The following is a 27,020-nucleotide window of genomic DNA, read 5'->3' as shown; positions in this document are numbered from 1 at the left end:
GACATTTTGGTACTTTTTATACTTAACTCTTCACAACCCTCTTGGATGAGAATCTGTTTTGTGATCCTAGTAGTTTCTTGGATACTTCTGTTCTTTAATCCAGTGCTAACCAAAACCACTGCTCATGACCCCTCTTTCACTGATACGATATTTTTAAATTTGTAAAATTTACAAGAGGCTGCACAACGGCCTCTTGAAGCCATTCATTCTCATTGGCAGACACCTCTTTCAAGGCCCTATGATACCTGCAGCTCTGGAATTCAAGTTCAGGGTGGCTGATGTTGTTGTTGCCACCATCCTATTCATTCTTTGTCTCTAAATAGATGAGTAAATCAGGTGGGAAAAGTCTATAGCTAAGTTGGAACTGTCTTCCTTTTTTTCTTGAAGTACAAAATAAGCTTTAGTTTTTAAATTTGAAACCCGAAAGAGACAGACAGAACACATTTGTCTTCAAGGGTGTAGTGACTGAAGATGGAAAACCTGGCTTTCTGGCCCTGTCATGTGTCCGATAGACAACACCATTTCCTGGGTCCACTTCCTTAGGCAGAGCAGTTCAGGCTTTCTGCTCACCTTCTCCAGCCTGTCCCCTGACTCCCTCTGTGTTCTCGCTTTTGCAGAACGTCTGTTCAACAGGTGGGTCCTTCTGAGCTTTCCAGGCTCTCTCTTATTAATTTATTTTTATCCACAGACCTATTTCATGTGCATCATTATCTGAATTGTCATGAATTGGGGATTGAATTCCAGACTGTCAAAGACATGTTTTCAGCTGAACAAAGCAAATGAAAGAAAAGTCTTCAGCCCCCTTTTCTTTATTCTCATTACCCATCCCAGCGGGGAGGATGAGTAAAGAATGCTTCCTCTAGATCCTGCAAGAATTTCTAATATTCGCTCTTTCTCCGTAAGATATGAGCTTAATCCTTTCTTTAGACATTTTCTTTTTTTCTAAATAAACAGGGCCTAATTGGAAAAAGCTGAGAGAGCTAAGCAGAAAAGAATAGAAAACATTTACTGAGCTTGGAAGTGCATATTGAATACTGCAGGAAATTTGCATATGGATTACTTGGTGAAAAAAAATAGAAACATTCTCAGCCCATTAGTTGCTATGATGGACTCCCACTGACTAAAACCCAAGTACTTTTGCCTTGTTTTCTCCAACTGTTCTTTTCTGTAATCATTTCTCTTTGACCACAGGGCAGCTGTTCTGTTACTGCACTTTGTACCAAGAAGACAGACCAAGGAATGTAGCTGGGCCTAGAAAAAGAGCAGGCTACCTTGACTTAATCCCTGAGACATTGTGCCACTATTTCAGAGCTTTGGCTAGAGGGCTGCCTCTTTATCAGAGGAGCTTCCAAGTCACATTTTCAGCTCTCCAGTTGGGTTACATGACAACCCATAGATTCCTTTTTGGTGACTTAGTGTCTCCAAATGCAATATGAAGATGAACATTGAACAGTACTGATGAAGACGGGGAGAAAAATCAATGAATATTTATAAAAGTAAGTTGAGTCCCTGAAATACAAGATCCTGACAAAAATTCAATGCATAATTAAGGTAGGGAGAACAGATTAGTGTTAAATATATGTGTGAAACACATTTTACATTTCCTTCCAACAAAGGCTGAATTTAATTTACTCAAAGTGAGGGGGAGAAAGAGAAAAAAAAAGTTGTATTGTGAATTAGGATTCTAAATTTGGATTTTGATATGTTGATTGGTGTACTACAGACATAAAGCCACATGTTGGCTTTTTCAGCAAACGCATGCCTGTGTGTGTGTGAGATGAAGGAATATCTATAATGAGCAAATCTAACTACCATTGACAGTATTCCTTCAGCAGAACAACAGAAGTACTAGCAAAAGAATTGCTCTCAAAAAGATATTTTAAACTGTTTACTGTTAATCCATAGAAAAGTCATTAAACATGGTTCAGCTTTTTGCATTGTGAAATGAGGCAAAACCATTTGTACAAAGAGCTATTCAGATATTGCCTGCAGAAAACATATACATTATTGTATCATTGCTTAAGGAAACTTAAACCCTTGTCACTTTGAAAAGAATCATTGCATATTAAGAGTTGTGGATCAAACATATCCATATAAGGATCAAAACATAAGGATCAAAATATCAATGACCATTAGCCCATTTCAGGCTGTCCACAATGACGTAGGAACTATTGGTAAGAAAGATCTGTGTGAGGTCGATCGCATAAATGGAAAGAAATTCTCATAGATAAAGAAGATTCTAAACACCTCAGGGTTGCATATGCACTAATTTTTCCAAAGAAAAAAATACATGTATATTCTCAAAAGAGTTTGTCATTAAAAAGGATGCTCTGTAGAAAATCCAAGCTCCTTTTGTTTTCCCTGGGGGCAGATTCACTTGATGCAGGTTTATTTTTTGTTGGAGTATTAAGACATGGCCAGATTTTCTGCTGAGAGACAGAATTCACTAGAGAATATATGTAGCGCAGACCCGCGTGTCCCAGAGGAAACCAGGAACTGCCCTTAATCCCCCTGTGAAGACATCTACATGAATATCTGAACTGGAAACTATGAGGTAACAGTCCTGTGATGATTTTCTGGGGGCTGCAAAATAAATCGCATCCACATGTGTTGGAGCTATTGATTAGATCTCCTAGAAACTGATTGTACAAATATGGCCTGAGGACCAGTGGCATCAACATCACGTGGGAAGTTTTCTGAAGCATAGACTCCTGTCCTTATCTCGAACTGCTTAAATCAGAGTGTGCTTCATAAGGAGCTCTCCCCAGCAGAGTAAAGGCCAAGGGACCCTCAGACACCATTTGCTATATACCCTTGGCCCAGGTCTTATGTGCTGTCTCCACACAGTCACTGCTTGATAAACCTGCAATAACTGATTCTTGATCATTGAATTAATGATGATCAGAGAGTAGCTTTGACGTTTGGATAATCCGACTTGTTATTATGCATCAATCCCAGATTTTATTCTTTTAATGTGAAGAGCACCTGGCAAGTTCCAGGCACTGGGCTCGTCTCAGTAAACAGAGGAATGAACAAGAAAGATCCAGAAGTCAGCAGAGAGCCCTGCACACTGAGATGTTTATTTAATGGCAGATGGGTGCAGAATTAGGAAAGGAAAAAAGCCACAGTGTGCAAAGAAAGTGCAAATTCAGTGGGCCTGGTCCAGTCTGGTCCAGAAGATCAGAACCCCCCTGGGAGCTGGGGCCCTTGGGAAGCTTGTGGTTTAGTTGGGCCAGGAGTAGGAGGGGAGCAACAAGGAAGATTATGATTTAGCAGTAATTAGGGTGGCTAAGAAGGAAATTGATGTTGTTAAACTAACTCCCCCACAAACATTTTTATTGGCTGAATGATTTTATTTTTGAAGTACCAAAAGCTTTTATGGTTTGCTCAAATTAGAAAAATAATAAACACCACAAGTCCAAGGAGCATGAAAACAATAGCTTTACAAAGGGCCGGGTTTCAGATCTGCTTGTGGACTGCGATGCTCCACACTGCCTTGCTCCGGGTGCACCTGGGGCTGGGCAGTGTCCTGTTCCCCAGGGCTGCTCTGCACTTCAGCTTCAGTGACCAGCTCTCTCGGATTTATCTGCAGATGCCGGAAAGGCCCCGGCGGTGGTTCTTCTTTTTCTTCCCGTGCTCTTTCCTCTCCTTCTCTCCATTTCCCCCCCTCCCCTCCTTTGAGATTGCTTTTCCATCTCAGTCATTTCAAGTTTGAATTTGATTTACATATCTACACTGCTAATTATGCCAATTACTTGCAGTGCTTCTGCGTTCTAAAAAGAAGTCTGAAACTGACCCCTTTCATTAAAGTCAGTTAAGTTCACCCTGAAATTTGGAGCAATGGGGACAAGTCCCTTCTCCTCCCCCGACCCCTAAATATATTTTTTGAAGACCAGCTGCCAGTGCAGGTCCTGGACACTCATACTCATGTTTTCTCATAGTCCAGCATGCATTCTTTAACTAAACACTGCTCTTGAAAGATCAAAAAGAGCCCTCCCTGCTTTCATTTTGTTCTTGGCCTTGGCTCATGGGTGGCTTGCTTTCTTTCTTCGTTTTTTCCCCCCCTTAATTTACAAAAAGCTTTCTTTCCTTCAGAAGAAAAAGAAACAGTTGTGTGGATCCTGAAGAGATCATTAGCGTTTGCTAACACTGTGTTCCTGAGTTGCTTTAGTGCCCTGTCTTCTCGCTGTTATGTACTGAGCAGCTGAAGTAATTGGGCCTTGGATTTTTAGATTACTATGAAGCCAGACCTATTGTCATTTATTGCTGGATGCGATTGCACCATATGTATTTAGTGAAGCTATTTTTTCACGTCCCTGGTGGATGACTTTGTCAAAATGTGTTGAGATATTTCTGTGCATGCAGTTGGAATCCACAAAACAGGCATTTCGTGTAGCACTTAGAAATTGCAGAGGGCTTCACAGTTTTTGTCTCTAGACCTGAAGGTCTGTTCTTTAAGTTCTGCTCATCGTTTATGGTTCCCCCAGTGTTATCAGAACTAGCCCTGTTCCTGTCAGTCTTTGCTTGTTTTGGGAATAGCAGAGCTTTAAAAAGAGAAAGAAAGAGGGAGTGAGGGGTGGAAGAAGAAAAAGAAAGCCTTTTAGCATGGACAACTTGTATCTTTTATTTTTAATAACTTGTCCATTATTCAGCAAGTTTGCATTGGAAGCTTACTGTGCACGCTCTTGCCTCCTGCAAGGACAAGCCTGGTTCCTGTCCTGTTGGATGTTACAAGGGCATTTTTTGTGGAAAACTAAACTTAGCAACTTGGGGACAGAAAATGTGTTCCTATAAAACGGATATTTCAACTAAGCTTTAAAAGGTGTGCAGAATTTAACCAGGCAAATAGGAGGGAAATGTTCTTGCAGGCAAAGGAAATAGCATGTATGAATGCCCTGAGGTGAGAAAGGGCATGGCTTCTTTGTGTAGTGGAGGTTGAAAGAACAAGGGAGACAAGAGCAGAGGTGAGATAAAGCTGATCAAGTAGGCAGGAACCCTAGTAAGCAAGATATTGTGAGCAATAGGTAGACTGTGGGCTTTATCTGAGAACTAATGAGAAACCTTGTAAGAATTTGATGTAGGGTAGTGATATGATTAGATGTCTAGTGTTCAAAAAGATAACTCCACCAGCAGTGTGGAGATTAGATGGCAGGTGGGAGCAAGAGTGGATGGGGAAGACCCACTGAGATGACCATTGAAGTAGAACAAGTGGGAAGTGATGATGGCTTAGCCTGGGGAAGGTCAGATGAACTTGGTGAGGAGTATTTGTGTTTGAGAGATGCTTGAAGACTTGGCAACTAAAGGTAGATGTGTGCAAGGGAGAGTCTACAGTGACTTCCAGCCTCTGTGCGTGCACTGCTGGTTATATAGAGAACAGGGAGTGAAAGTTCTGTTTTGGGAAAAGGGTCATTGTTAAGTCTTAGAATACTTACTTTGAGGTGCCTATGGGTCGTCAGTGTAGAGAAATAGAATAATCAGCAAGGCCTGGAGCTAAGCGGAGAGGTTTAGGCCAAGTTCAGCAGTGGATAACACCATCTCTTCTGATCTGATGCTGGTTGGATTCTTATGCTCCACAATGAGAAATAGTAAAATGAGCTGTTTTTTCTTTCCTGAGAACTTTGGCCTCAAATGGAATTGGGAGAGCTACAATAAATATTTAGGCAAATATTCAGTTAATAATTTTTTAAAAAAATTATTGAGCACCTCGTATGTATTAGGTACCTGTTAGATTATAAGGACTTTTTAAAACCTTTTTCTCCATTAGTATAGTTCTTTTGGAGAAAGAGTCTGCAAAGTATGCATGTCAGAAGGGTCCTGTTTTGACACTAATGGCGAATTGGTGGTAGTTTCCAGCCCCTCTATGTTTGGTGAAATGAGAGGAGTTCTTGCTGCAAAGTTCTTGCTGTTGTTTGGCTGAATATTGCAACCTTGAGGTCTTTCTAGAATTGTCAAGTTGACTCTTGCATACTGAGTCTCATTTTGCATTTGTTTCCCAGCAGTCTGTTCCATGCTTCTGAATGACTCATAGATGCACACCACATTTTTTTTTTTAATTTGAGAACTATAGTTAGTTAAAATGGAGATGATGCCAAGAACATACGGCTCACAGTCCTCTCTAGTCACTGCTAATGGCTTAACTCTGCATACAGACTTTGTGGAAAATGATTGGTATAATTTAGGGTAGTTGACCTTTGTGAATTTAATTTACTAATATTTTTTCATTCTGCAAAAGAAAATAAGAAAGAGTACAGTTGGGTCCCTTCCGAGATGTGTTTCTTTGTTATCTCCTTGACTGCCAGACAAGTAGCCTTCCCTTGGAGTGGCGTGGAGGGAATACTTGTTAACTAACTGAGCAGAAGGCCATGATTCTAGCTGAGGCTGTCTGTTTATCAGCTGTGTGACTTTAGTAAGTCCCTCAAATTCTCTGGGATTCAATTCCCTTTACTTATAAAATGAGGATAGTAATACAACAAAGGAAGAAGTAAATCTAGGAACCTATTTATTTTACTCATTCCTTTACTTTTAATAGAAACAATAGTAGTTGAAATTCAACACAAAGACCAACTAGTCTAAATAATTAGACAAATATTCTTCTGAAATTTAAAATGTTTCAGGTGAAAAAATATCCATATCCACCCCAGTGCTTTACAGTTTTAAGTAGAATTTTCTGTTGATCTATTGTTCTTATGATAAATGGAGTTAGCTCCAGAGAGAAGGAATAAAAGTTGCATTAAGTAGAATAGTCAAAAGGATTGGGGCTATAATTCTTGACCAAGGTATTTTCCTAAGAATTCTGTAGAATAGGCCGGCGCCGCGGCTCACTAGGCTAATCCTCCGCCTAGCGGCGCTGGCACACCGGGTTCTAGTCCCGGTCGGGGCGCTGGATTCTGTCCCGGTTGCCCCTCTTCCAGGCCAGCTCTCTGCTGTGGCCAGGGAGTGCAGTGGAGGATGGCCCAGGTGCTTGGGCCGTGCACCCCATGGGAGACCAGGAGAAGCACCTGGCTCCTGGCTCCTGCCATCAGATCAGCGCGGTGCGGCGGCCATTGGAGGGTGAACCAACGGCAAAGGAAGACCTTTCTCTCTGTCTCTCTCTCTCACTGTCCACTCTGCCTGTCAAAAATTAAAAAAAAAAAAAAAAAGAATTCTATAGAATAAAGGTCAATGTTTACATGACAGTGATTGGATATAGGCCTCAAAACCTGAAAGATCATCATTGGAAAGACTTAATGGATTTAATTACAGCTTCTTAATACCCATGAGCAAACCACGGGCATTTAGAAAAAAGAGCAAAGTATGAGAGCCATTATTTCTACAACCAAGAAGGAGATGCAGTCAGATATGGGGTACAATGGCTTAAAATTAAACCACTGTTGGAGAAGAGCAAGTGAAAGAAAGAAAGGGTTTTCTGAGCACCTGCTGGGTGCCAGTTAAGCTTGTGATGAGAAAGGCGTGCAGAAGAACTCAGCCATGAAAGGAAAGGAACTGGAAGTCATGCATTTTGGAAGCAAGCAAGTGGTATTGATGAATCAGTGTGGGTTGCCATGAAACGTTGTCAGTCCTAGGGCTGTGGAACCACAATGAAGCCTCACTGGGAGCACCCCTTTGAACCAACCACCAGGGTTAATGCAAGGTTTTGAATTACATTATTTTCATTTCTACTTTATTTTTAAGCAACCAGTTGCAGAAGACATTTAGCAAGAAGATTGATATTTAAGCAATGTGTAATGGCAATCGATGGCTTTTTGTTGAGAAAAGCAGTGTCAGGAAAATATCCCTGCCACTCTTTCTCTCTGCTACAGTGGTAGAAATTTTACATTTGAAAGTAAAAATGCTTAAGATATAATTTTTTAATCCCATCTTTTCTGCCCACTTGCATCTTTTCCAAAGCTTGTCAGGGCCAGATCTAGAATAGCAAGAGCCATTAAAAATTTGGCATCTTGCACTCTGTTTTTTGGAATAAACTCAGTTGTAGGCCAATTTATGGTAAATTATTCTCTTCGTGTGTGAATTTCCTTTTCTCTCTTGGCAAATTCATGCTTGCTTCTACACCCCTGCACACAGATCTTAAACACACACATCTATTACAGAATCTGTGTGGGATATGTGTGCAAGTGTTGAAGTGTGTGCCCATGGCTGTACCCACAAGTGCATATGCACATATTTGCACCTATGTGCCTATATGATAAGCAAATTGACTTAAACAGTTTGTCTTGGAGGTTTGTGTTGCTGTATGTATGTTAGCATACATTCTGTTGCAACCCGCAAACAGTTTCTCAGTCAAGAGATGACAGAATTCAGCAATCATTTTGGGAAACACTATAGTAAATAAATATATTGCTTAGCTCTGTTAAACCAAGCATGCCAATTCTTAATAAAACTGAAGGCAAGCAGTGGCATTTCTCTTCTTTGCAATCAAAGACAGTTACCGTGTAGCAAGTCCACTGCCAATGGGGAAGGTGGCACCAAGGCCTTGCTACAGCCCTTGTACTCTGAACAGAAACTCTGTAGCTAAATGCAGTTGTAACCTAGGACCTGGGATCAGAGTCTGCCTCTGGTACAGAGGTGATGGTTGACAGAGGCATGGCATCATGGGAAATTGCTGCCCTCCTCTTCGGGGATACTTGGCTCTGAGCAACTCAGGGCAAGATCCCAAGGAATTTTTTCTTTACATAAAAAACTCTTGAGGAGAGGGTCTCTCCTGGCATATTCGAAAGTGTGTTAGCTAAGCTTCTAAAGGGCAATTTAAGACAGTTTATTTTCCTTTATGTATGAAGAAGGCACATCTTTGTGTGCCTTCAGTTATTGCTAATAGCACATTCCAGTGGATCTGCTCAAATCTGGAAATGGGTGTGGCAGAAAAACAGCTCCTTTCATCGGTATTGCTATGCATTTCTCAGAACATCAACAAAGAAGTTAATGCTCACATCCACAAAAAAAAATACAGCCATTGATATTAGTGTTTTTCCCCACGTTTAGATATTAAAATAATTACATACACACTTTACAGTAGTCCTATAGGATGCGAAAATCCAGCATCTGAAACCCAGGAATGCATTTTATAGCTTTCTCGAGATTGACCTTTTAATGTCATCATGAGCAGTAACCAGCCCAACCTAATTAAAAGGCCTTAATGAGCTTACTACACAAGGAAGTCTAGGAAATCAATATACTTTCTTACAAAGAGTTCATTCTTTCCATTTTGTCTAGCATTTATTTAGCAAATAATCTACGATTGCTTGAGTATATGCCAAGCCCTGTGCCTAGTGCTAGCAATAAAAAGATTAATAAGACTTAGTTCCTTGTCCTCACAAAGCTCACAGCCTCACGGGGAAGACAAACCATCCAATCCGTGTACCTCCGCAGGCTCGCGAGGTCACAGGCAATGCGTGGCGGGCGAGTGCGGTAGCTGATCCACTGTGCCTGGTGGTGAAAGCCTAAAGAGCGGCTTCCTGGAGGAGGTGGTGCCAAACTAAAGGGGCAGTTGGATGTTACCAGGCAGCAGGGGTAGCACATGCAAAGGCACCAGGCGTAAGGGAGCAGGTTGCATCATGAAGTTGTAGCTGGGCCGGACTGGAGCCCAGGTGGGAGGGATGGGAGGACAGAGGAGAGGGAAAGGTGTGAGCAGGTTGGTGCTAAGCTCGGGGCCCCCTTGTGCTTTCTTCTGCTGTGCCCCGTCTTTCACCTGCAGTCTCCTTTCTGCTTTCTCCACATTCTCTTTGACTTCATCAGTCCCCATCTTCCGCAAGCTGGAAATATAAAACACATGTTTTTTTTGCATATTCTTGTCTATTTCTGAGCAGACCTTTCATAGAAGTTAATGTTTTAGAAAATGTGAAATTAACAAGAATATGCAAAAAAATATGTATTTTGCCTATAACCCAAAAGCCCATTCCTCAGCCTCTCAGTTTTCTTACCTGCCCAATGTTCACCTGGACTTCAGTGTACAGAAACCAGTAGAGGAGGTGTTGCCGGCCTGCAGGTTTGCTCTGGATATATGTCTGTCTCCCGAAATGCACTGTGAATGCAGGAAAGGGAGGCCTGAGCCTGGTGTTTCTTCTGTGTCATCCACATAGGCAAACAACCAGTATGCACTCAGTCCACTAATGGAGCAGAGAATTGGTCATTTGGAAAATTAACTTGTGTTTTCAAAGTGTGAAAGAATTCTTGGCTTTAATACAGATTAGTAATGTGCCTGACTGTTGCTTATATTTGGTGCCTTCTGTGTGTTTCACGGAAGTTTTGTGCATATGCAGGTACGTATATAGGGAATGACGCCTGGCTCTGTGGTGGTCACAAGCACAGATACACAGAAATGAAATAATTTGATCGTTTTTAGTAATGCTTATGTAGAACTAATAACAAAGCCATAAAATGTGTGTATGCTTCTGGCTTGTAATCCAAGTGTGTTTATCATGGTCTGACACCCCCTGACATACACGTGGATGCATACTTGCAGATTGCATGAAGTCAATGCTGATAAACAACAACAAAAACTTACTTCTGTATTTACACAATCCCCAGACAACCAGTTTTTTCTTTATTTACCCCCTCACAGAAATCGTATTGGTTTGGAATTGTAGGATTCTGGTGTTGTATTGATACAACATGAATAATATATGGTCCCTTATATTTGCTGAGTAGCTGGAGAAGACCATGTGATACGTCTTAAATATCAGTGCTGCACTGAGGAGTGTTCTTTTTCCAGTTGTGAATATAATGCCCGTGATGAAGTTCTATTTGTCCCAGGTCTTCTCAATTGTTATAAACCAGACACTTGATAATTTCCATAAAAAATTTAATGCGGTTTACATATTGGCCTAGAAATAACATATTCCTCTCTGCATTGTCATGTGGCTTCTCGAAAACAGTTTTTTCCATTTGTCTTTTTATAAGTTGAACCCTCATTTGTTTTGCCACTTCATTTAGAGTTCCCTTTTAAGGATCAGCTGCTACCTGTGACCCACAATGTTAAAAAGTAATGAATTGCCTTGAACCAAGAAGAAACACATATGTCCTGCCTGTTTAGGTAACCGTTGATTATACAGATTTCTTACTGATCAGAAACAAGCAGCACAACAAGCCAGGAAGTTGTATTTATGAGTCAGTTAATAGATTCATTTTGTATACCAGAATAACAAGGAAAAACATAGTAACCGGAATCTCTTTATGACAGTTTAGGAAAACATTACGGAAAGGTTTTTATATTAATTCTACAAAACTTTTACTAGTTCCAGCAAATCTGGATAAATGAGGATTGCAGGCCACTTCAGAAGGCCAGATGAGTGGCATGCACTAAATTGGTTGACGTATTGAGGCCAAAGTGTCATAGCCTCTTCTCTGCTCCAGCTGCCCCAGCCAAAACCATGGGCAGGGAAACTGAAGACAGTTGGAGAAATGCAAGTGCAAGGAAGTTTGGGAAACTCAGAGTTGCGTTGCTTTCCCTGAAGTGAAGAGAACTTGCAACTTCACCAAAAAGATAAGCCTACCATGACTTGAAATAATTTTTAACAAGGCCATTATTCAGCCTATATTATTCAGCATAGAACCTTTGAAAGTTATTAAAACAGATGGAACCTTTGAAATGTTTTGGCACACTCAGAATTCCTGGATGTGATATTTTGTGATGGGCAAGAGGAGGGTTCCATTGCAAACTGAAGTAAAACCCCAAAGCCAGGACACGTGGAGGTGTGTGCTCTGTGCTCTCTGTGGAGCCAGCAGTCTGAAGGGAACAAGGAGCAGGAGGAATATCTCTATCAGCCAGTGTGGCAGAGTTGTGACCCAGATACTTTGGTTATACCTCAAAACGTGTGAACTCTTTTCTTTTTTCTCTTTGTGGAACACTTTCTACAAACAGATGTGGTAAATATTAAGATCTGCTGGAGCACCCCGTGCTAATTGGAAGGCACTGGAAACAGAAACCAGAAGAACATGAGGTGTGCCATTTGTCAAAATGCAGAGTCAGCTGAAGGAGAAACACCATCAGGTGGCTCCAGTGTGCAGGGTGCTCCTGCTGCTTCCCGTTGTGCACCTCTGTCTTTTTGTTATTATTGCTTTTTGACTTCTCTGTTTTTCTTCTCTTATTTCCACAACCTGAAATTTAAAATTAGATATTACAAACAAAGCTTGATTCATCCAAGGCAAGCCTGTTCTTCATTCTTTTTTTCCCCTCTAGTCCTTTTTGTGTATGTGATTTCTTCTTTAAACCCCACCAAACTAAATTTTCAACATGAGGTTCAGTGCATCATCCCCAGAATCTTGCTTCTCAAATTATTTATCGTCTGTGCACTTTCTACATTTGGAAGCATCACCTGTAAGTAAGATTGTAAGAAAAGCAGAATTTCACCTTGGATCTGCTGAATCAGAATCTTCATCTTAACCAGACGCCTCCTCCAGCACCCCGCCCATGTCACACTAAGGTGCAGGCACTGCTCTAGAAGCAATGTTCCAGAACTCAATGCTAGTTGGATGCCTGCGTCACATTTCTCACGTCTTCTAAGATGTGTAGGGTGATCTCAGCTGCTTCTTTGGCCATCTCTTTCTGGGTCGTGGGAGAAGTAATTTCATTTGCATCTTTTGAAGGTATACACTTGATTCAAGTGGACTTGAACTCTTGGAGTTATTGTGGAAGTCACCTCAACTGTATCCAAGCATTAGAAATATCTGCTTACCTTTCCATCAGTGCCTTTCATCTCTGTTGTCTTTGGGCTATGTGTGGAGAAGCAAACTGGCATGCAATTCACCCCTCAGTGCCTGCTGGGTGTCACAGTGCCAGCCATCACTAATGGGATTAATTAGTCTTGACTGATGAAATTGTAAAAGTGTAAATCTCCAACGGTCATCCATTCTGAGCCTTAACTGAAATCAGATGTATATTTTTTAAGAGGGCGTCCAGCATCGTAGACTCCTTTCTGTTTGGGTTCTGTTGATGTTAATGATGGTATAGAAACCTGATCAGGAAAGGTTTGCTGTTATTACTGCTTTGAATACAAACAGTGTTTCTCAGCACCCTCCCTAGCTGCTGAGGGGAGGGAGCAGTCCTCTACTTGATTATTGGTTACACATACGGATTAAATCCCATTTTAATGGTGTCTAATGAGCCTTTCATTTTTAGAACCTTACACAAAAGCTTCTAATAGAAAGGGAAAGTAATATCTCAAAGGTCATCTTAATGCCACTTAATGTCAGCAATCCGTAATCAAGCCAATATATATAGATGGTGATTATAGTCCAGTTGTGATTCTTTAAATATGAAATAATCCTCTAGATTAACAAAGTGGTGCAAGCTAAGGTCCTTTAGGTTTGAGGCAACTTAGAATTTCTAATTAAAGTTTGTTACTTGAAAACAGCCTCAGAGTTAAAGAGATTTTTCTGAGTGAGGCTTCATGCAGTGCAGTATTTTCAAAACCCAAGGGACTTAAAGTTCTGTCACTGACAGTTTCATGCACTGTTCTCCTACTCGTCTGTAAAGCTACTGAAACGAGCAGATGGAAAACGATGGTTCCCCCTCAGTGCTTTTTCTCAATGAAGGAACATAATGGGCAGTAGAAATGTGGGACATTTTGTTGGTCAGGAGGCCCTGGGAGGACTTAAGGGCATAACTGTTTTGAGGTGGGCATCTGTTGGACAGCAGATTAAGAAGTGGAGGATTTAGCAGGGGAGGGGAATGTCTAATCCATGCGCCATCATTTGTTCTGGCCCTGACAAGACAACCACTGGTGGAACTCAAAATTCATTAGATCTGAATATGTAGCAGGCTAATGTTTAAGTTGACCATTATGTATGGCCAACAAATGATCTTATAAATATGCAGATGGGGGCCCGGTGCTATGGTATGGTGGATTAGGCCACATCCTGCCACGCCAGCATCCCTTATGACCGCTACTTCCAGTCCCAGCTGCTCCACCTGTGATCCAGCTCACTGCTGGTGACCTGGGAAAGCAGTAGAAGATGGCCCAAAAGCTTGGGCCCCTGCACCCATGTGGGAGACCTGGAAGAAGCTCCTGGCTCCTGGCTTGTGCCATTTCCCCCCCACCCGTGTGTGTGTGTGTGTGTGTGTGTGTGTCTTCTTCTCTCTGTAATTCTGCCTTTCAAATAAATAAGTAAATCTTTAAAAAAAATCCAAATGGCCATTGGCAGATAAAAGGTTTCTCATCGCCGGGAGTCTCTAGTAAGACTGGCATTCTGGAATTTTTTCCCATTTGGGAGGTGTTAGTTCTCAGCCCTACGATGGTTGTTCCAATGCTAGACCACAAAATTCTTGTATGCATTAGAAATGGGTGAATTCTGCAACATATTTATAGTAGCTGCCCTCTGATTCATGCGAGATGTATTCCAAGGCCCACAGTGATGCCTGAAACTGCAGTAGGACCAAACCCTGTACACATATATAGTTTATTTCTTTATATACCTATGATAAAGCTTGATTTACAGAGTAGACACAGGAAGAGATTAGCAACAATGACTTATAATAAAGTAGGGCAGTTAAAACAATATACTGTGAATGTTCTCTCTCAAAATATCTTACTATACAGTAGTCTTAGCCCCCTCAGTGTATATTTTTTTTCTTCTAAGTTGAGAAACTTTATGCTTTAACTTATAGGAAGTGTTTTATAGCTTCTTCTTGGTATACCAAGTTGCCAGTATCGCTGCTCTTGTGTTTTGGGGTCATTATTAAATAAAATAAAGATGCTCTAGCACAAGCACTGTGGTACTGTTGACAGTTGTTATTAGATAACTACAAAAAGACCAAGCGGTATGGGTCTTCATTTTATGTAGCAGTTGGTTGGTGGCAGTGACAGAGGGAGTGGTCAGTTGACACTTTGGACATTAGATCTCAGAATGGATCTGGCACTGTAGGAGCGTCAATGAGAAATCCTCTGACCCAACCCAAGGAAACACTGTTAAAGGTCCTTGCTTTGCCAAGCAATTTACATTTACAAGGCAAGATACACTCGTTAAAGTTCAGAAACATGAAAAACATAAGAAGGATAAAAGCCATCTATTTGCCCAAACACCCAAAGAATCCACTTGTGGTGTATTTTGTAACAATCTTTTGTAAACCTACCTAAGTGTTAGTTTATTTTTAATGCATTAGCATTTAATTGAACTTATAAATCTAGGGCTAAAACTGCCTGAGGGAGAGGAAATTCTTGTGCTGAATTATAGGGTTATTCCCATAATGAATGATAATGATTCATTATAAAATTGTTTGCTTTCAAGCTCCATCCAGATGCCATTATAGAAAGGAACACCTCCTTCCTCTCCTTGCAGAACTGTCAGTGTGACAAGTTCATTCAAGTGTGGTGCCCTCCACACTCCTGAGATGCGTTGGGTGCTAGGCCCCCCACCAAGCCATGTGTCAATCCTTTAGAACCTGATTTCACTAGACTGAGTTGGAGTTCATGGCTTTCTGCAAGTGAATTTCTTCAAGAATAATGAGTGGGCAGTGTGTATCATGAATCCTTACATACACAAAATTGTCCTCTCCTACCCTTATTCATACAACTCATTGAGGTCAAACCCTTCACTCTCCATCTTGCTCCTGGAAATACGGAAATGCTGCTCTGTTGTCTTCAGCACTTTTTTGTCCCAGAGGAAACTTCTGAAATCAGCTTGACTCGCATTATTTTTCAGATCATCTTTTTGTTGTCCTTTCCAGTCTGAGTGCTCCTATTTCTGCTGCTCCTTGCTATCTGGAAATGATCAGGATGTGTGTAGATGAAATAGTTCATTTTTCACAGATTTGCTTGGATTGTGTGCAGCCAGCTCTTTGGTCCTCAATTCTTGCTTCTGTTAATAGTAATAATATCAGTTGGCTGAATTGTAACTGGACATCTAAGCGAGGGCGTTATGGAAGAGACCTTGGAAAGGCTAGTCTGCCCACAGTCATGGCTAATCACGTGGACAGTTTGAACTGATGCAGGATATGTCCTGGATTCCTCTCATCACTCTGTGGTAGAACTAAGGGTCTTATTATATCTGCTACCAGAAGAAACTTCATTAATCTATTCAAAAACAGTTCTGCATTCCCATGCCGGTGCTGAAGCAATGCCACGTTCTCTCTGACCAAGATCTGAGGCCACTGTGAAAAGGTCTGAGTATGCACCCTTGGAGCTGGCCCCAGACTGGAAATGACCCTACAAAAGAGCCTTGCTAGGAACCCAGCTACAGGCGTGGCGTGTCCAAAACCACAAGCTCATTTCAGACCTAAGTGTGGTCCATCAGGTGATTCCAAGGAAAACAAACCGAGCTCCGGGAGTTTGCTCTGAGTGGTCATTCAGAGAGAACCTTAAAAACAGCTTTGATCGTCAGAGGCCTCTTAGCTGTGATTTGCCTTAATTTTGAGCCCCTCTCTCCTCAGACTTGACACCCCTTGGAAACCTGCAGAACGAAGCCCCTTAACTGCCTTTCCTTCCAGCAACATGGCCTTATATATGCCTTTCACTCTGTGGAGAACGTAGTTGGCTTCCTCAGCATTCATCTTATGTTCAGGCTAAATTTATTTTATGTGAAATAGAAATCAGGAAAACACCAAAATTATTTTAAGCAAAATATCAAAATTGAAATAAACCAACATATGTCTGTGAAACATGTATAACTCTCAATCAAAAATAAGTGCAACTTTCATAAATTTCTTAAAATACTCTACCATGCAAAATCTGGACAACTTAAATAGATGGAATTATGACATGTTTGATTGTTTTTTCTACTTACTTCATCCTTTACTTAAAAATGAAAATTTCAGTAGCCAGGACCAGCTCTGGGTGATCCCTTCTACTTTAGTAAGTAAGAGAACCAAGGAGTTTTGTAAAATTTCTTGCTGCTAGGTTGTTCTACCTGCTAAGTTTCAGTGGGAGCTATCTCTAACTCACCTTTCTTCACTTAACTCTGTTCTTTCCCTCCCCAGACTAAGAAGTGAGGTTTCTTGGTTGCTTTCAGCATATTTGCTTTGTTCCATAGGCTTCTAAATTTCCCTTTCAGTGATATCTCAAATGGGGTTAAAATTGTCAAAGTAACAAATATTCTGGGGCTTAGCACCAAAGAGAAGTTAAAAAAGGAAATCCCCATCTCTCTTTTGTGCTTCATAAGTAGGCTTTCTCTAACATATTGTCTTCTTTCGCTTGTCACTCAAAGGATTGGAATCACTTTGACCCTATAATAGTAGCTGATATTTTGCCCAAATAAGACATTAAGTAGATGTTACTGTCAATAAATACTATTGACAAACCAAAGATGCATTCATTGAAATCTTCAGTCTTTCCTTTTTCAGTTCTCTTCATGAATTAGATAACAAAATTTCTAAAAAATGGAAAAAATTAAAATGTTACTTTATTTGGAAAATGATTTAGTGATAAATGAATCATCTGTCTTCTAGTTCCTTTTAAAAACTTTATCTCATTAGATTTGACATTGACCAAAATGTTAACATGGTCATTCTATTGGGAGTTGAAAAACCCCTACAAATAGAGTTAAGAAAATGTCTGATCATATTGATCCAGTGGATACAAGCCTTTTCATCCCAGACTCTTAGATCTTCAATTCTCTTTTTTTCACACATCATTCTGATTTTTCTTGTTAGTTTATTAGTTGTCAAAAAGTTTCTTCCTTCCTGTTTCCTTCAATTGAGACCGATTTGGAAATGGAAAAGTGTGTTAATTTTTAATAAATTGTTAAGACACACATTACTGTATTTTCATTAACCAAGCCAGATGGCTCACAGAGAATTTTCTCTGACATAAGTGATCACAGAAATCAATTTGAGATTCAAATCTGGTATGGAAAGTGGCATGTATATTCTGTGGAAAAAATGCAGTTCACATAAACATGTGGCTATTTTTAGAAGTCCTACTCTTTCCTGTTTGGCTTTTATTTTATTATTTGAGGCTAAGTGCAAATTAAGGTCTTTTCTCCACTCTCCCAGACTCAGGCATTCAAGGTCCTCCTCAACAACAAAAAAAATTGCTTTCTTTTTCTTTTTACAGTTTGAAGGTTGCAAAAAAGCCTTCTCAAGGCTCGAAAATCTCAAGATTCACTTGCGGAGCCACACGGGCGAGAAGCCGTACCTGTGCCAGCATCCAGGCTGCCAGAAGGCGTTCAGTAACTCCAGTGACCGCGCCAAACACCAGAGGACACATCTGGACACTGTAAGAAGGGCAGGAGCCTTCCAGCAGCCCAGAGCCCCCGTGGGAGGAAGTGCCCATTTGATAGTGAGATGGTGAAAGGGTTTGCTCTCTGGTCTGCAGGTTCCAGGAACAATGCCAAGGGCAGCAGTGGAATGAAGGGCAGGAGGGGCCTCACTCTGCTGGTTTTGCTTTCTGTAGTTGCAGGTTCTCCTAAATATCACAACTTCCTGGTGCGAAGAAGCTTCTTGGTTGCATGTGTTTACGAAGGGACAGCACTTCAGGGGCTGTCATGTGGTAGATGTCATACAGAGAAAGATCACTAGTGAGTGACTGGGCATGACAATAAGGATTTAAATATCAACACATAGCAAAGTACGTAGGGTCTGCTATTGCTAGAAATGTGGCATGTTTGGGTGCCCTGGCTAGTTCTTCTCTTCTTGACATAAGAACTCTGTAGCTGGCATGGTTTTTGAGAGTACATGTGGCCTTTTGCTTCAGAAACCACCTGGTATTTTCACCTGCAAATGGTCTACAAAGAAATAACAGCTCTTCCCCCAGAGTTCAGTTTCATGATGTTTTGTGTGCTAACAGCCACATGTCCTTTGACAGCAACCCTCTGAGAACCATTGCCCTTCCTTGCTATACTTTAACCCCCCTAATGCTGCAACTTGTCACTCGTTCACAAATGCCTTTTCTGCAGACTGGCATCTTTTTATTTTCTCAATTATGTTGAATGCCCTCCTTTGCAGTTCTCAGTTTTCCATACCTGAGGCCAGATAGACTCTAGGTAATTTCACTTTGCTTAACGAAGCCATCAGAATCAATGTATTATACACCTCCCGGATCTCTTATCCCACGTTCTTGCAAATAATGTATTCATGACAGTACTTGCTCAGTGTTAACATTCTGCTGTCTATTATTAAACTACACCGGCGTTTGAATTTTGAAAAGATACTGTTATTTCTACACACCTTCTCATACATATTTAAGATTCTTCTGATGTTATAGTTGACATATTTATTAAATTTTATATTAGTCTCTATTAGTCATATCGGTAGAAGTCATTTGGATATATGTCACATAACCTTTCTGAACAGAATTATCTCCTAATATACATAAATGTGATGCTTTGCCTAGTAAATATCTGAAATATAATTAGAGCAATGTACACCCAGGGTGGACTCTTTCTACTCTAGCTCAATTGAATTCAGTGATTTTGGGACCAATGGAATAGAATATTAAATGAATGAATTTGGTGAATAATGGAATTTTTTGAAGTAAAAAAGGAATGAAGAATAAATTATGTTAAAATGCCCTATTTTGTTGTGTCTAAGATGGTCTTGGTAGAATTCAATAAATTTTCCAATTTGTCATTAAACTTTATCATGGAAGAATGAACATTCATGAGACAAGATTGTCTTGAGAAATTGCTTTCTCCCCTAGCTAGCTATCTGTAGTTTGAAAGAACCATTGTGAGGCAAAGTGTTATGGTTCTACAAAGCCTGTCTTTGCTTGGAGCTAATTTTAGCTAATCAAACTAAGGGCATTTTCAGAAATCATTTTTGGAATTAAGAAAAATATAGTCCTTTTTGAAACTTTTGAGGAAAACGACCTTATGTCCTGGTCCCAGTTCCATGCAGCAGCTTTCAGAACTCATTTATTTTTTTGAAAAAGATATTTCTCTGTTAAATCTTTAAAAACAACATTTTTTCCCTTTAAGCTCCATACTAGCTCCTGTTTCAGTTTTTTTTTTTTTACTATGTTTAACAAAATGGTAAGCTCTTTTAAAAACATATAGAAGTTAAGCACTTGTTTTAAAAAGTGAACTCTAGTTCCTTGAAGAATTTGTGGTTTAATTTTAGGTCCCTGTTCCCTTTCATTAAGTACTCCTTATGCTAATGCTGTCAGAATTTTGGATAAAGTATCTTTCTTCAACTAAGTGGATTCTTTACTCATAGGATTTAGTGAGTTCATAATTCTAACCTGAAAACTTTTATTAATTCCTTTCTCTATTAGTATTTTAATATCTAAACAAGTGAAGTAATTATATAGTGAAGATGGAAAAAATTGAAATATTTAGTTGGATGAAGTATAGTGTGCCATTTAAAACTAGGTAATCTGAGATGAAATGACCAGTACCGCAGTACTGCTTAGACCGGTCTCTGCTGTTTTGCATACTGGGCCCAGGTACAGGATGGCAAGCGAGAGGGTGAAGACCAGCTGGGAAGAATGGTGCATATTCAAGCTTTCTCCAAGAGCATCTCAAAATCAAATACAATTAACATTGCCAACCAAAATCAGTGATGAATGGTAATGCTAGTAACATGAATTTGTATAACACATTAATATGCACAAAGCCTTTTTACATGTTATAGCATCTCCCCTAAAGCTCACAACTTGAGCTTATGTGATCACAGTGTGGCTGCTAGTAAAGAAACTGGCTGATTTCTTCCTAAAGCTAGGCCAGGGTAGGGATGGCTAGTACAAGAAAGCCATGTGAACCCAGTTCATGGCAATCTGTACTTATCCAGTGGAAATTCCATTAGCAATTGACTTTTACCAATGATCCGCTCACCATTTTTGTAAAAACTGTTCAATACCAAGAGCATGGTCCATCCACTGCTTATTGTTAGACTCCTGACATATAAAAGTACCCAGTACATCTTGGAAACACAAGAGCTGCTGGCTAATTCGGTCATCTAGTCAATCGATGAATAAACACATGAGTTGTCAAGCAATTCAAATCAGGTACATCAAATTACATTATATATTCATAATTCCACGTTGTTCTTAGAATCCAAAATGGCAACAACTACTGCTGGAGGGAGTGAGTCGCAAATATGATTAGCAGCAGGGTACTATAAACCACATACATGTTGGCCCACAAAGTGACACGCATGCACATGAAGACAAGAGCAACATATAAACTGTTTTGTTTTGTTTTGGTTCGTAATCTATCAGATTCCCAGCACACGAATCCTATTTTAAAGACAGAGTTTCAGTTATTGTTCATACATTTCATGTGATGTAGGTAGGCGCAGCTCAAATAGCTCACCTGATGAGATTCTAAGAAGACCAGTGACAGTGAATACATCTCAAAAACAGTTCATCTGTGGAGTTGTTTGGATTTCAGTTCTTGGAATAAGCCAAAGGTTTTGATTTATCTCACACTGAAGAGTTGTAGTCTCAGACCCTTGTGTTGTCATTATGGTAGGAGTAGGTGCCGAAATTTGAATGCGTATAGGAGATGTTTCATTTGCTCATTTATTCATTCCTGACTAGTAGGTACTATGTACTAAGGTTATTAAAAAAAAATCCTAGACTCAACTTTGGGCTCCACAGGGGAACTGAAATAGTTGAAACTTGTGTTCTTATCACATTCAGCCAAGGGATAATTCATGTTACTCAGGCTCAGCTCCAGGACTCCTCCACAACTAATACTATTAATATTTCTCCAGCTGATTTTTCCTGTGTCTGTTGTTTGAAAGCTACTGTCTCTTGCTCACTTCACACTAATTTTCCCTTCTTAATTCTCTCCTTCTCTCTTTCTAAATCAGGTTTCTTCTGAAACATACCCAGTCTTTTCTGGACTTTTCTACAGCTTCTTTACCTGAACTCTTAAAGAATATGTGTTTACTAGTTTCTGACAATACCAAAGATTATTCTCAGGGAAACATAACTGTAAGTATGACTGGAGATGCTTACTAATAATTTCCACATTAAACAAATGCCGCAAGGAGTTTTGTGGTTAGAGTGCAATCTACAACAATCTCTTAAAAATCATCAAGGATCGGCCATTTCTTTGTGTACTCTTGCCTTTGTCACGATGCAAATCGAGTGGTCTTTCTAATTAAGATGCATGAGTATTACCCAGTGTTCCACATCAGTCAGCTTGGTAACAGCTTATACTTTGAAGTCAAGAGTCTTTGAGTAAAACCATCCCTAGTTACCTTTATGATTTAACCACGGCCATTTCTTTCTTTCTTTCTTATTTAGAAACCTTATGCTTGTCAAATTCCAGGATGTACCAAACGCTACACAGACCCAAGTTCTCTAAGAAAGCATGTGAAGGCACATTCTTCCAAAGATCAACAAGCAAGGAAAAAGGTAATTTTAAAAGAGAATTTTCCAGCCAGGAAAAGCACATTTAAATTACTCTTGCTGTATTCAGAGCTTCTGCAGGGCTTTGGAAATTCTTTCACTTCTCAAGGTGTAACATGCTTTAAACTGTTTGTAAGGGAAAGTCTTCCATGAATTAAAAGCAAACCTATGATTTGCATAGCTGACAGAGCCAGATAAGGATTTCTGGAAAAGGCTTGTATAATAGAAATCAAAGAAAATTAGTGAAAGTCATCTTAACTGCAATGAAATCCAAAGAGATAAAGAAACATTGAGTTGGGCAAACAACAGAGACCCTTTCTGGAAAAAAGTGCTTTTTCATAAATTGTCGATTGGCTAAAATCATTTTGGCAATAATGAAGAAAATAGGTAAATCTCCATTTTAGGATAATTGTAGTGTATTCCTCACTTTAAATGTAGAGAAAAAACAGGTCTTTTGATGGATATTATGTATGAAAATCTTAAACAGAAATGGAACTGAATGCAACTTTAACATTAATGAGGGATTAATGCAGTTTTCAAAATTTATAGTAATTTTTTGTAATAATTTGGAAGAAACATTAAAGATCAACCAGCCAACCTACCTGGCTTCCTCTCCTAACTCCTGTTATACCTATAAGAGGTTAACTATGCTGTGTTTCACCATCTGTAGACACAGGGAACTTACTATCTTTCAAGGCATCTCCAAGTAACTGAGTTTTTATATTTTTGGACCAGCTAGTATCTTCTGTCCATGTCATAAAACATGTTGAGCTGAGCTTGCCTTTTTGAGTATTTCATTTGTATGGAGATGGATACTTGATTCATTTAAGGACCATTTATAACAAATTTAAGGACAGTATGAGACTTAACTTATTTCAAGTTGATTGAATACTGTGGCAAGGGTTTTGAGGTCACCATGGCTTCCAGTTAGAAATCTTGCATTCTTTCATGGTTTATAGGGATTTAACATTTCTATGTTGGGAAATTCTCTGTAGTCTTTTGTTACTGGAGTTTTTTATTCCTTGAAAAGTCTTAGTGTAATGCCAGCTGAAGGCTCATATATGGAAAGAATTTGACCTTTTCCCTATAACTTAAAAAAATATGTAGTTAGAAGGCTTTGGTAGATAATGTTTTTTAAAAAGTTTATTTATTTGTTTTATTTTATTAGAAAGGCAGAGACAGAGAAAGACCTTCCCTTTGCTGGCTAACTCCCCACATGCCTGCAATGGCCAGGACTGGACCAGGCCGAGGCCAGGAACTCAGAACTCCATCTAGGTCTCCCACATGGGTGGTAGGAACCCAACTACTTGAACCATCAAGCCTCCCAGGGTACACATGAGAAGGAATCTTGGATCTGAAGCAGAGCCAGAACACAAACCCAGGCACTCCCAGACAGAATGCAGCCAGCAGAGCAGTGTCTCTGGCACAGCTGTGCCAGATGCTCACCCTGTTATTCTTAATTGCATACAAACCTACTCCTTAATGTGAGTCCATTGTTTTTTTTCTAGAAATATAGTTAAATCTCTCTAGTTGGGAATCCCAAGAAATATTATCTATAATCTTGTGGCATGGATTGGCTATATTCTTAGATTTTGGAAAAGCAAGGGAAGTGTTAAGTTAATGATGTTGAAAGGAAGATGGTTAATTTTTTTAAAATAAAGCATCATTTTTCCTATTATTAAGTACTGTCAGCAGGACCATGGTCTAATGGTTTTTCTCATTCTATCTCTCTCTTTATATTTTTTGAGGTAATAAATTATATATAACTTATGTTTATATATTATATTTATATATATACCTATTTATATTTATATAAATATATATTACATATATATATTAAAACCCTTGGAGCTGACAGGTTTTATTCTCTGAGTCTGACCATTCTCCTCCTCCAAGTTGTCCCAAATGTGTAAGGTTTCATTATAATAGCAAATCTTTCATAAGGTTAGAGACTGCCTTTGTAGAACATTGACAATAGTCATGGACACAAAAGAATGTAAGTCTCCTGTCTAGAAAAATAAGCAACAATTTGATACTCAGTTTGAAAAGGTAACCTGGGTTGATCATTGTGGAAAGAGAATGGGATATTTTCAGGAAATTTGCAGTTTCTGTTGTTCCAACATGGGTGGGTTTCAACCTGAGCAGGAAAGGAAGAGTAGTTTTGATTGTTAGAAAGATTCTTGAAGCATTAACTGAAAAAGTAAAAGAGACCTTGAAACTGTATAATGCAACTTTATTGATCATCTGCAGGCAACATTGAGTAGGCACGCAGGGTACCAAGGGTGTGCTTTTGAGGAGCAGGATTATAGTCTCATGTCAGATACAGCAGTGCTGTCTCACTTTTGTCACATGGAAGATGAGATGTGGTCTCTCGAAGGTTTTAGCATTGATGTTGGCTTTGTTTCCTGCAAATGGTTGAACTGCACTAGCTGGGCTTTCGTTGCCCAGTGCTCAGTGACAGGTTTACAGAGGTAACTTTCCGAAGTTTACCCTGCCTCTCAGTCTGAACATGTAAAAAATCTTTTATGAATCTGTGATGGGTTAAACTGTGGAACTTAAAATGATCAAAGTTGTTCCATCCAACACAAAGAAGTGTCACTCCCAGGAGAGGCAGTTGCTCATAAACCTGAAATCAGTTAATCCACGTTTCCAAGTCGTGTGCTGATATACTGGTGGGTCGTATTTACATGCTACAATGTTGTTACTAGACCTTGGAGAGATTCTAATTGCTCACTCACATCAGGACTTGGTATTTGAAATATTTCCTGGCAGCAATAATAAAAAAAAGAAACAATAAACCTTTTAAGGCAGAATTAAGATTATTTATGACTTTAATTAAAAATTGAAAACTGGCATCATTTCAAAAAACCCTTTACAAAAATGTGAATTCATCAAAAATAACCATAAAAATTCCAAGGTGATAAAGGCACAGTGGAGTAATGGTCCTAGCCCTAGGGAATTGTTTTGTTGAAAAGAATAAAACTCTTTTCTGTCACACCCTGTTAGTCATGGACTTGTTTAATATACCCTGCCTGCCTGCCTGCCTCTAATCCGCTTTGTAACCTCCCCTAGACAGTAAATGACATTATTTTGGTCTTAGAGTTGCCGTCTTTATGAGGCCTTCCTCTAAAATCAGGGCCAGTGACAAGACAACCATAGCCACAGATAAATATGTACCAGGAAGTCCAGAGATCCCATCTGTGATGCCCTGGCCTTTTTCCACACCTGTTGGATTTCACACCTGTTGGTTGAAAACCAAGAAGAACTTGAAATCTCAACTAAACGTTATTCAAGCTGTGAAAAGAAAGAAGGGGGGAAAAACTTCTTTTGCAAAGCATGAGGATAATTTGGCTCATTGCATGCAGAGAGTAACTTTTCTCTTTGCATAATTTGTGCACATCCACACATCCCATCAGCCAACAGACAGACTTCTTCCTTCAAATGCACTCTGCATGTCTTGAGTCCTTCGAATTGAAGGGGCAAACAGATTATGAGTAATGAAATACTCCAGTCACCAGATATGGTCTTTGCTGAGAATAGTATTTAGCCTACAGAGCAAAAGGCAGAATATGTCCTTCAATTCTGTCTGATAATAAGTGACTGAAAGAAGAGAAGACTAAGGCAGTAAGCCACTTGAAGTGTTTCTCAAGGCTGTGAGCTTTATCAGAATTTTTCATTTTCACCTTGGAATTGCAATTACCTGGGGGCGGGGGGGAGGTTTCCTTCAACATTAGCCTATTATCAAAATGGAATTTTTTTTAAAAGTCAGTGCAAAGAATGCCTGGCCAAAAGTTTAGAGGTGACATGAATCTTTCACCCGTTTCACAAAACCACAAAGATTCTGAACTTTGGGTATGACTTGTTAAATGTTTGTTAAACATTGACCTTTGATCCACCATGGCTGATGACTTTCACTTGTGTGACTTCAACATAGGCTGTTATAAACCAACCGTAGCATTTTACACGTGTACAAACGCAGCACGTACTTATATTTCCTACTTAGACAACAGGTCGGTATAGCTTTCTGGCTAAATTAGATCAGGTTATCAATGCAGCTGTCTTATTGTAGAACTGACACTGCTTTGGGACATATTCAGAGCTGCTACCTCACCCCCCTGTGTACTGTAAACCATGCACAGTTTCATTAAGTAACACATGGGTTCACCTTGCTTTGTGCAGTTCTTGGAATCTCAAAAAGCTATGCAAAGATAAATATTTCCCCCAATAGAAGCAGACATTAAAAAGCTATTGAGGCTCCATTTTACTGTCAGTTGTTTTTGGTCATGGTCTGTACAGCTTATGGCACGTGCAACTTGGGTACAAATTCAGGGACCACTCTGGGTTTTACCATCTCTCTTCCTTTTTCTTTCTTTTTCCTGCTCAGAAATAAATTAAAATCACTGCTACTATTAATGGAATATTAGTAATAGGCACACATCACACATACCATCTCTCAAGATGAGCTAGCCCACCCTTCTCACGTTTAAGTAACTATACTGGGATCAAGTGGGTGTGATACTCTTGTAGGGGTGATGTTCAGACTGCAGTAATTTTTTTAATGAGTCACAAACTTCTGTAATTTAACAATTGTTGGTGACAAATTACTTATGTCACACCTCAAAATGATGGTGAGATGTACATGAATATCCTGCTGTCTCAGTTGAGAGTAACTGATTTAAGAAAGGCGCTGGGTGATACTTTTGTGAAACAAGTGTTTTTAGTTTAAAAGGCTCGTGGTACTTTCAAAAAGTTTGTGGAAAATGCACGTTAGGAAAAATGAATGCAAGAATTTCAAAA

General features: G+C 39.7%; 1 protein-coding gene across 5 annotated transcripts in view; it reads left to right on the top strand.

The window, feature by feature from the left end:
• GLIS3 (GLIS family zinc finger 3) overlaps nucleotides 1-27,020 on the top strand; it is a 500,527-nt gene that overhangs the window by 365,726 nt on the left and 107,781 nt on the right. For all 5 annotated transcript variants that reach the window (XM_089337316.1, XM_051858255.3, XM_070051535.2 and 2 more), the window contains 2 exons: nucleotides 17,982-18,143; nucleotides 22,119-22,229. In XM_089337316.1, coding sequence (XP_089193442.1) covers nucleotides 17,982-18,143; nucleotides 22,119-22,229 — 273 coding nt within the window. The remainder of the gene's footprint in view (nucleotides 1-17,981; nucleotides 18,144-22,118; nucleotides 22,230-27,020) is intronic.

Source organism: Oryctolagus cuniculus, chromosome 1 (genome assembly GCF_051225735.1).
Source record: "Oryctolagus cuniculus isolate XC-2025 breed Fujian yellow rabbit chromosome 1, ASM5122573v1, whole genome shotgun sequence".
Taxonomy (NCBI): Eukaryota; Metazoa; Chordata; class Mammalia; order Lagomorpha; family Leporidae; genus Oryctolagus; species Oryctolagus cuniculus.
This window is presented reverse-complemented; position numbering and strand designations above follow the sequence as displayed.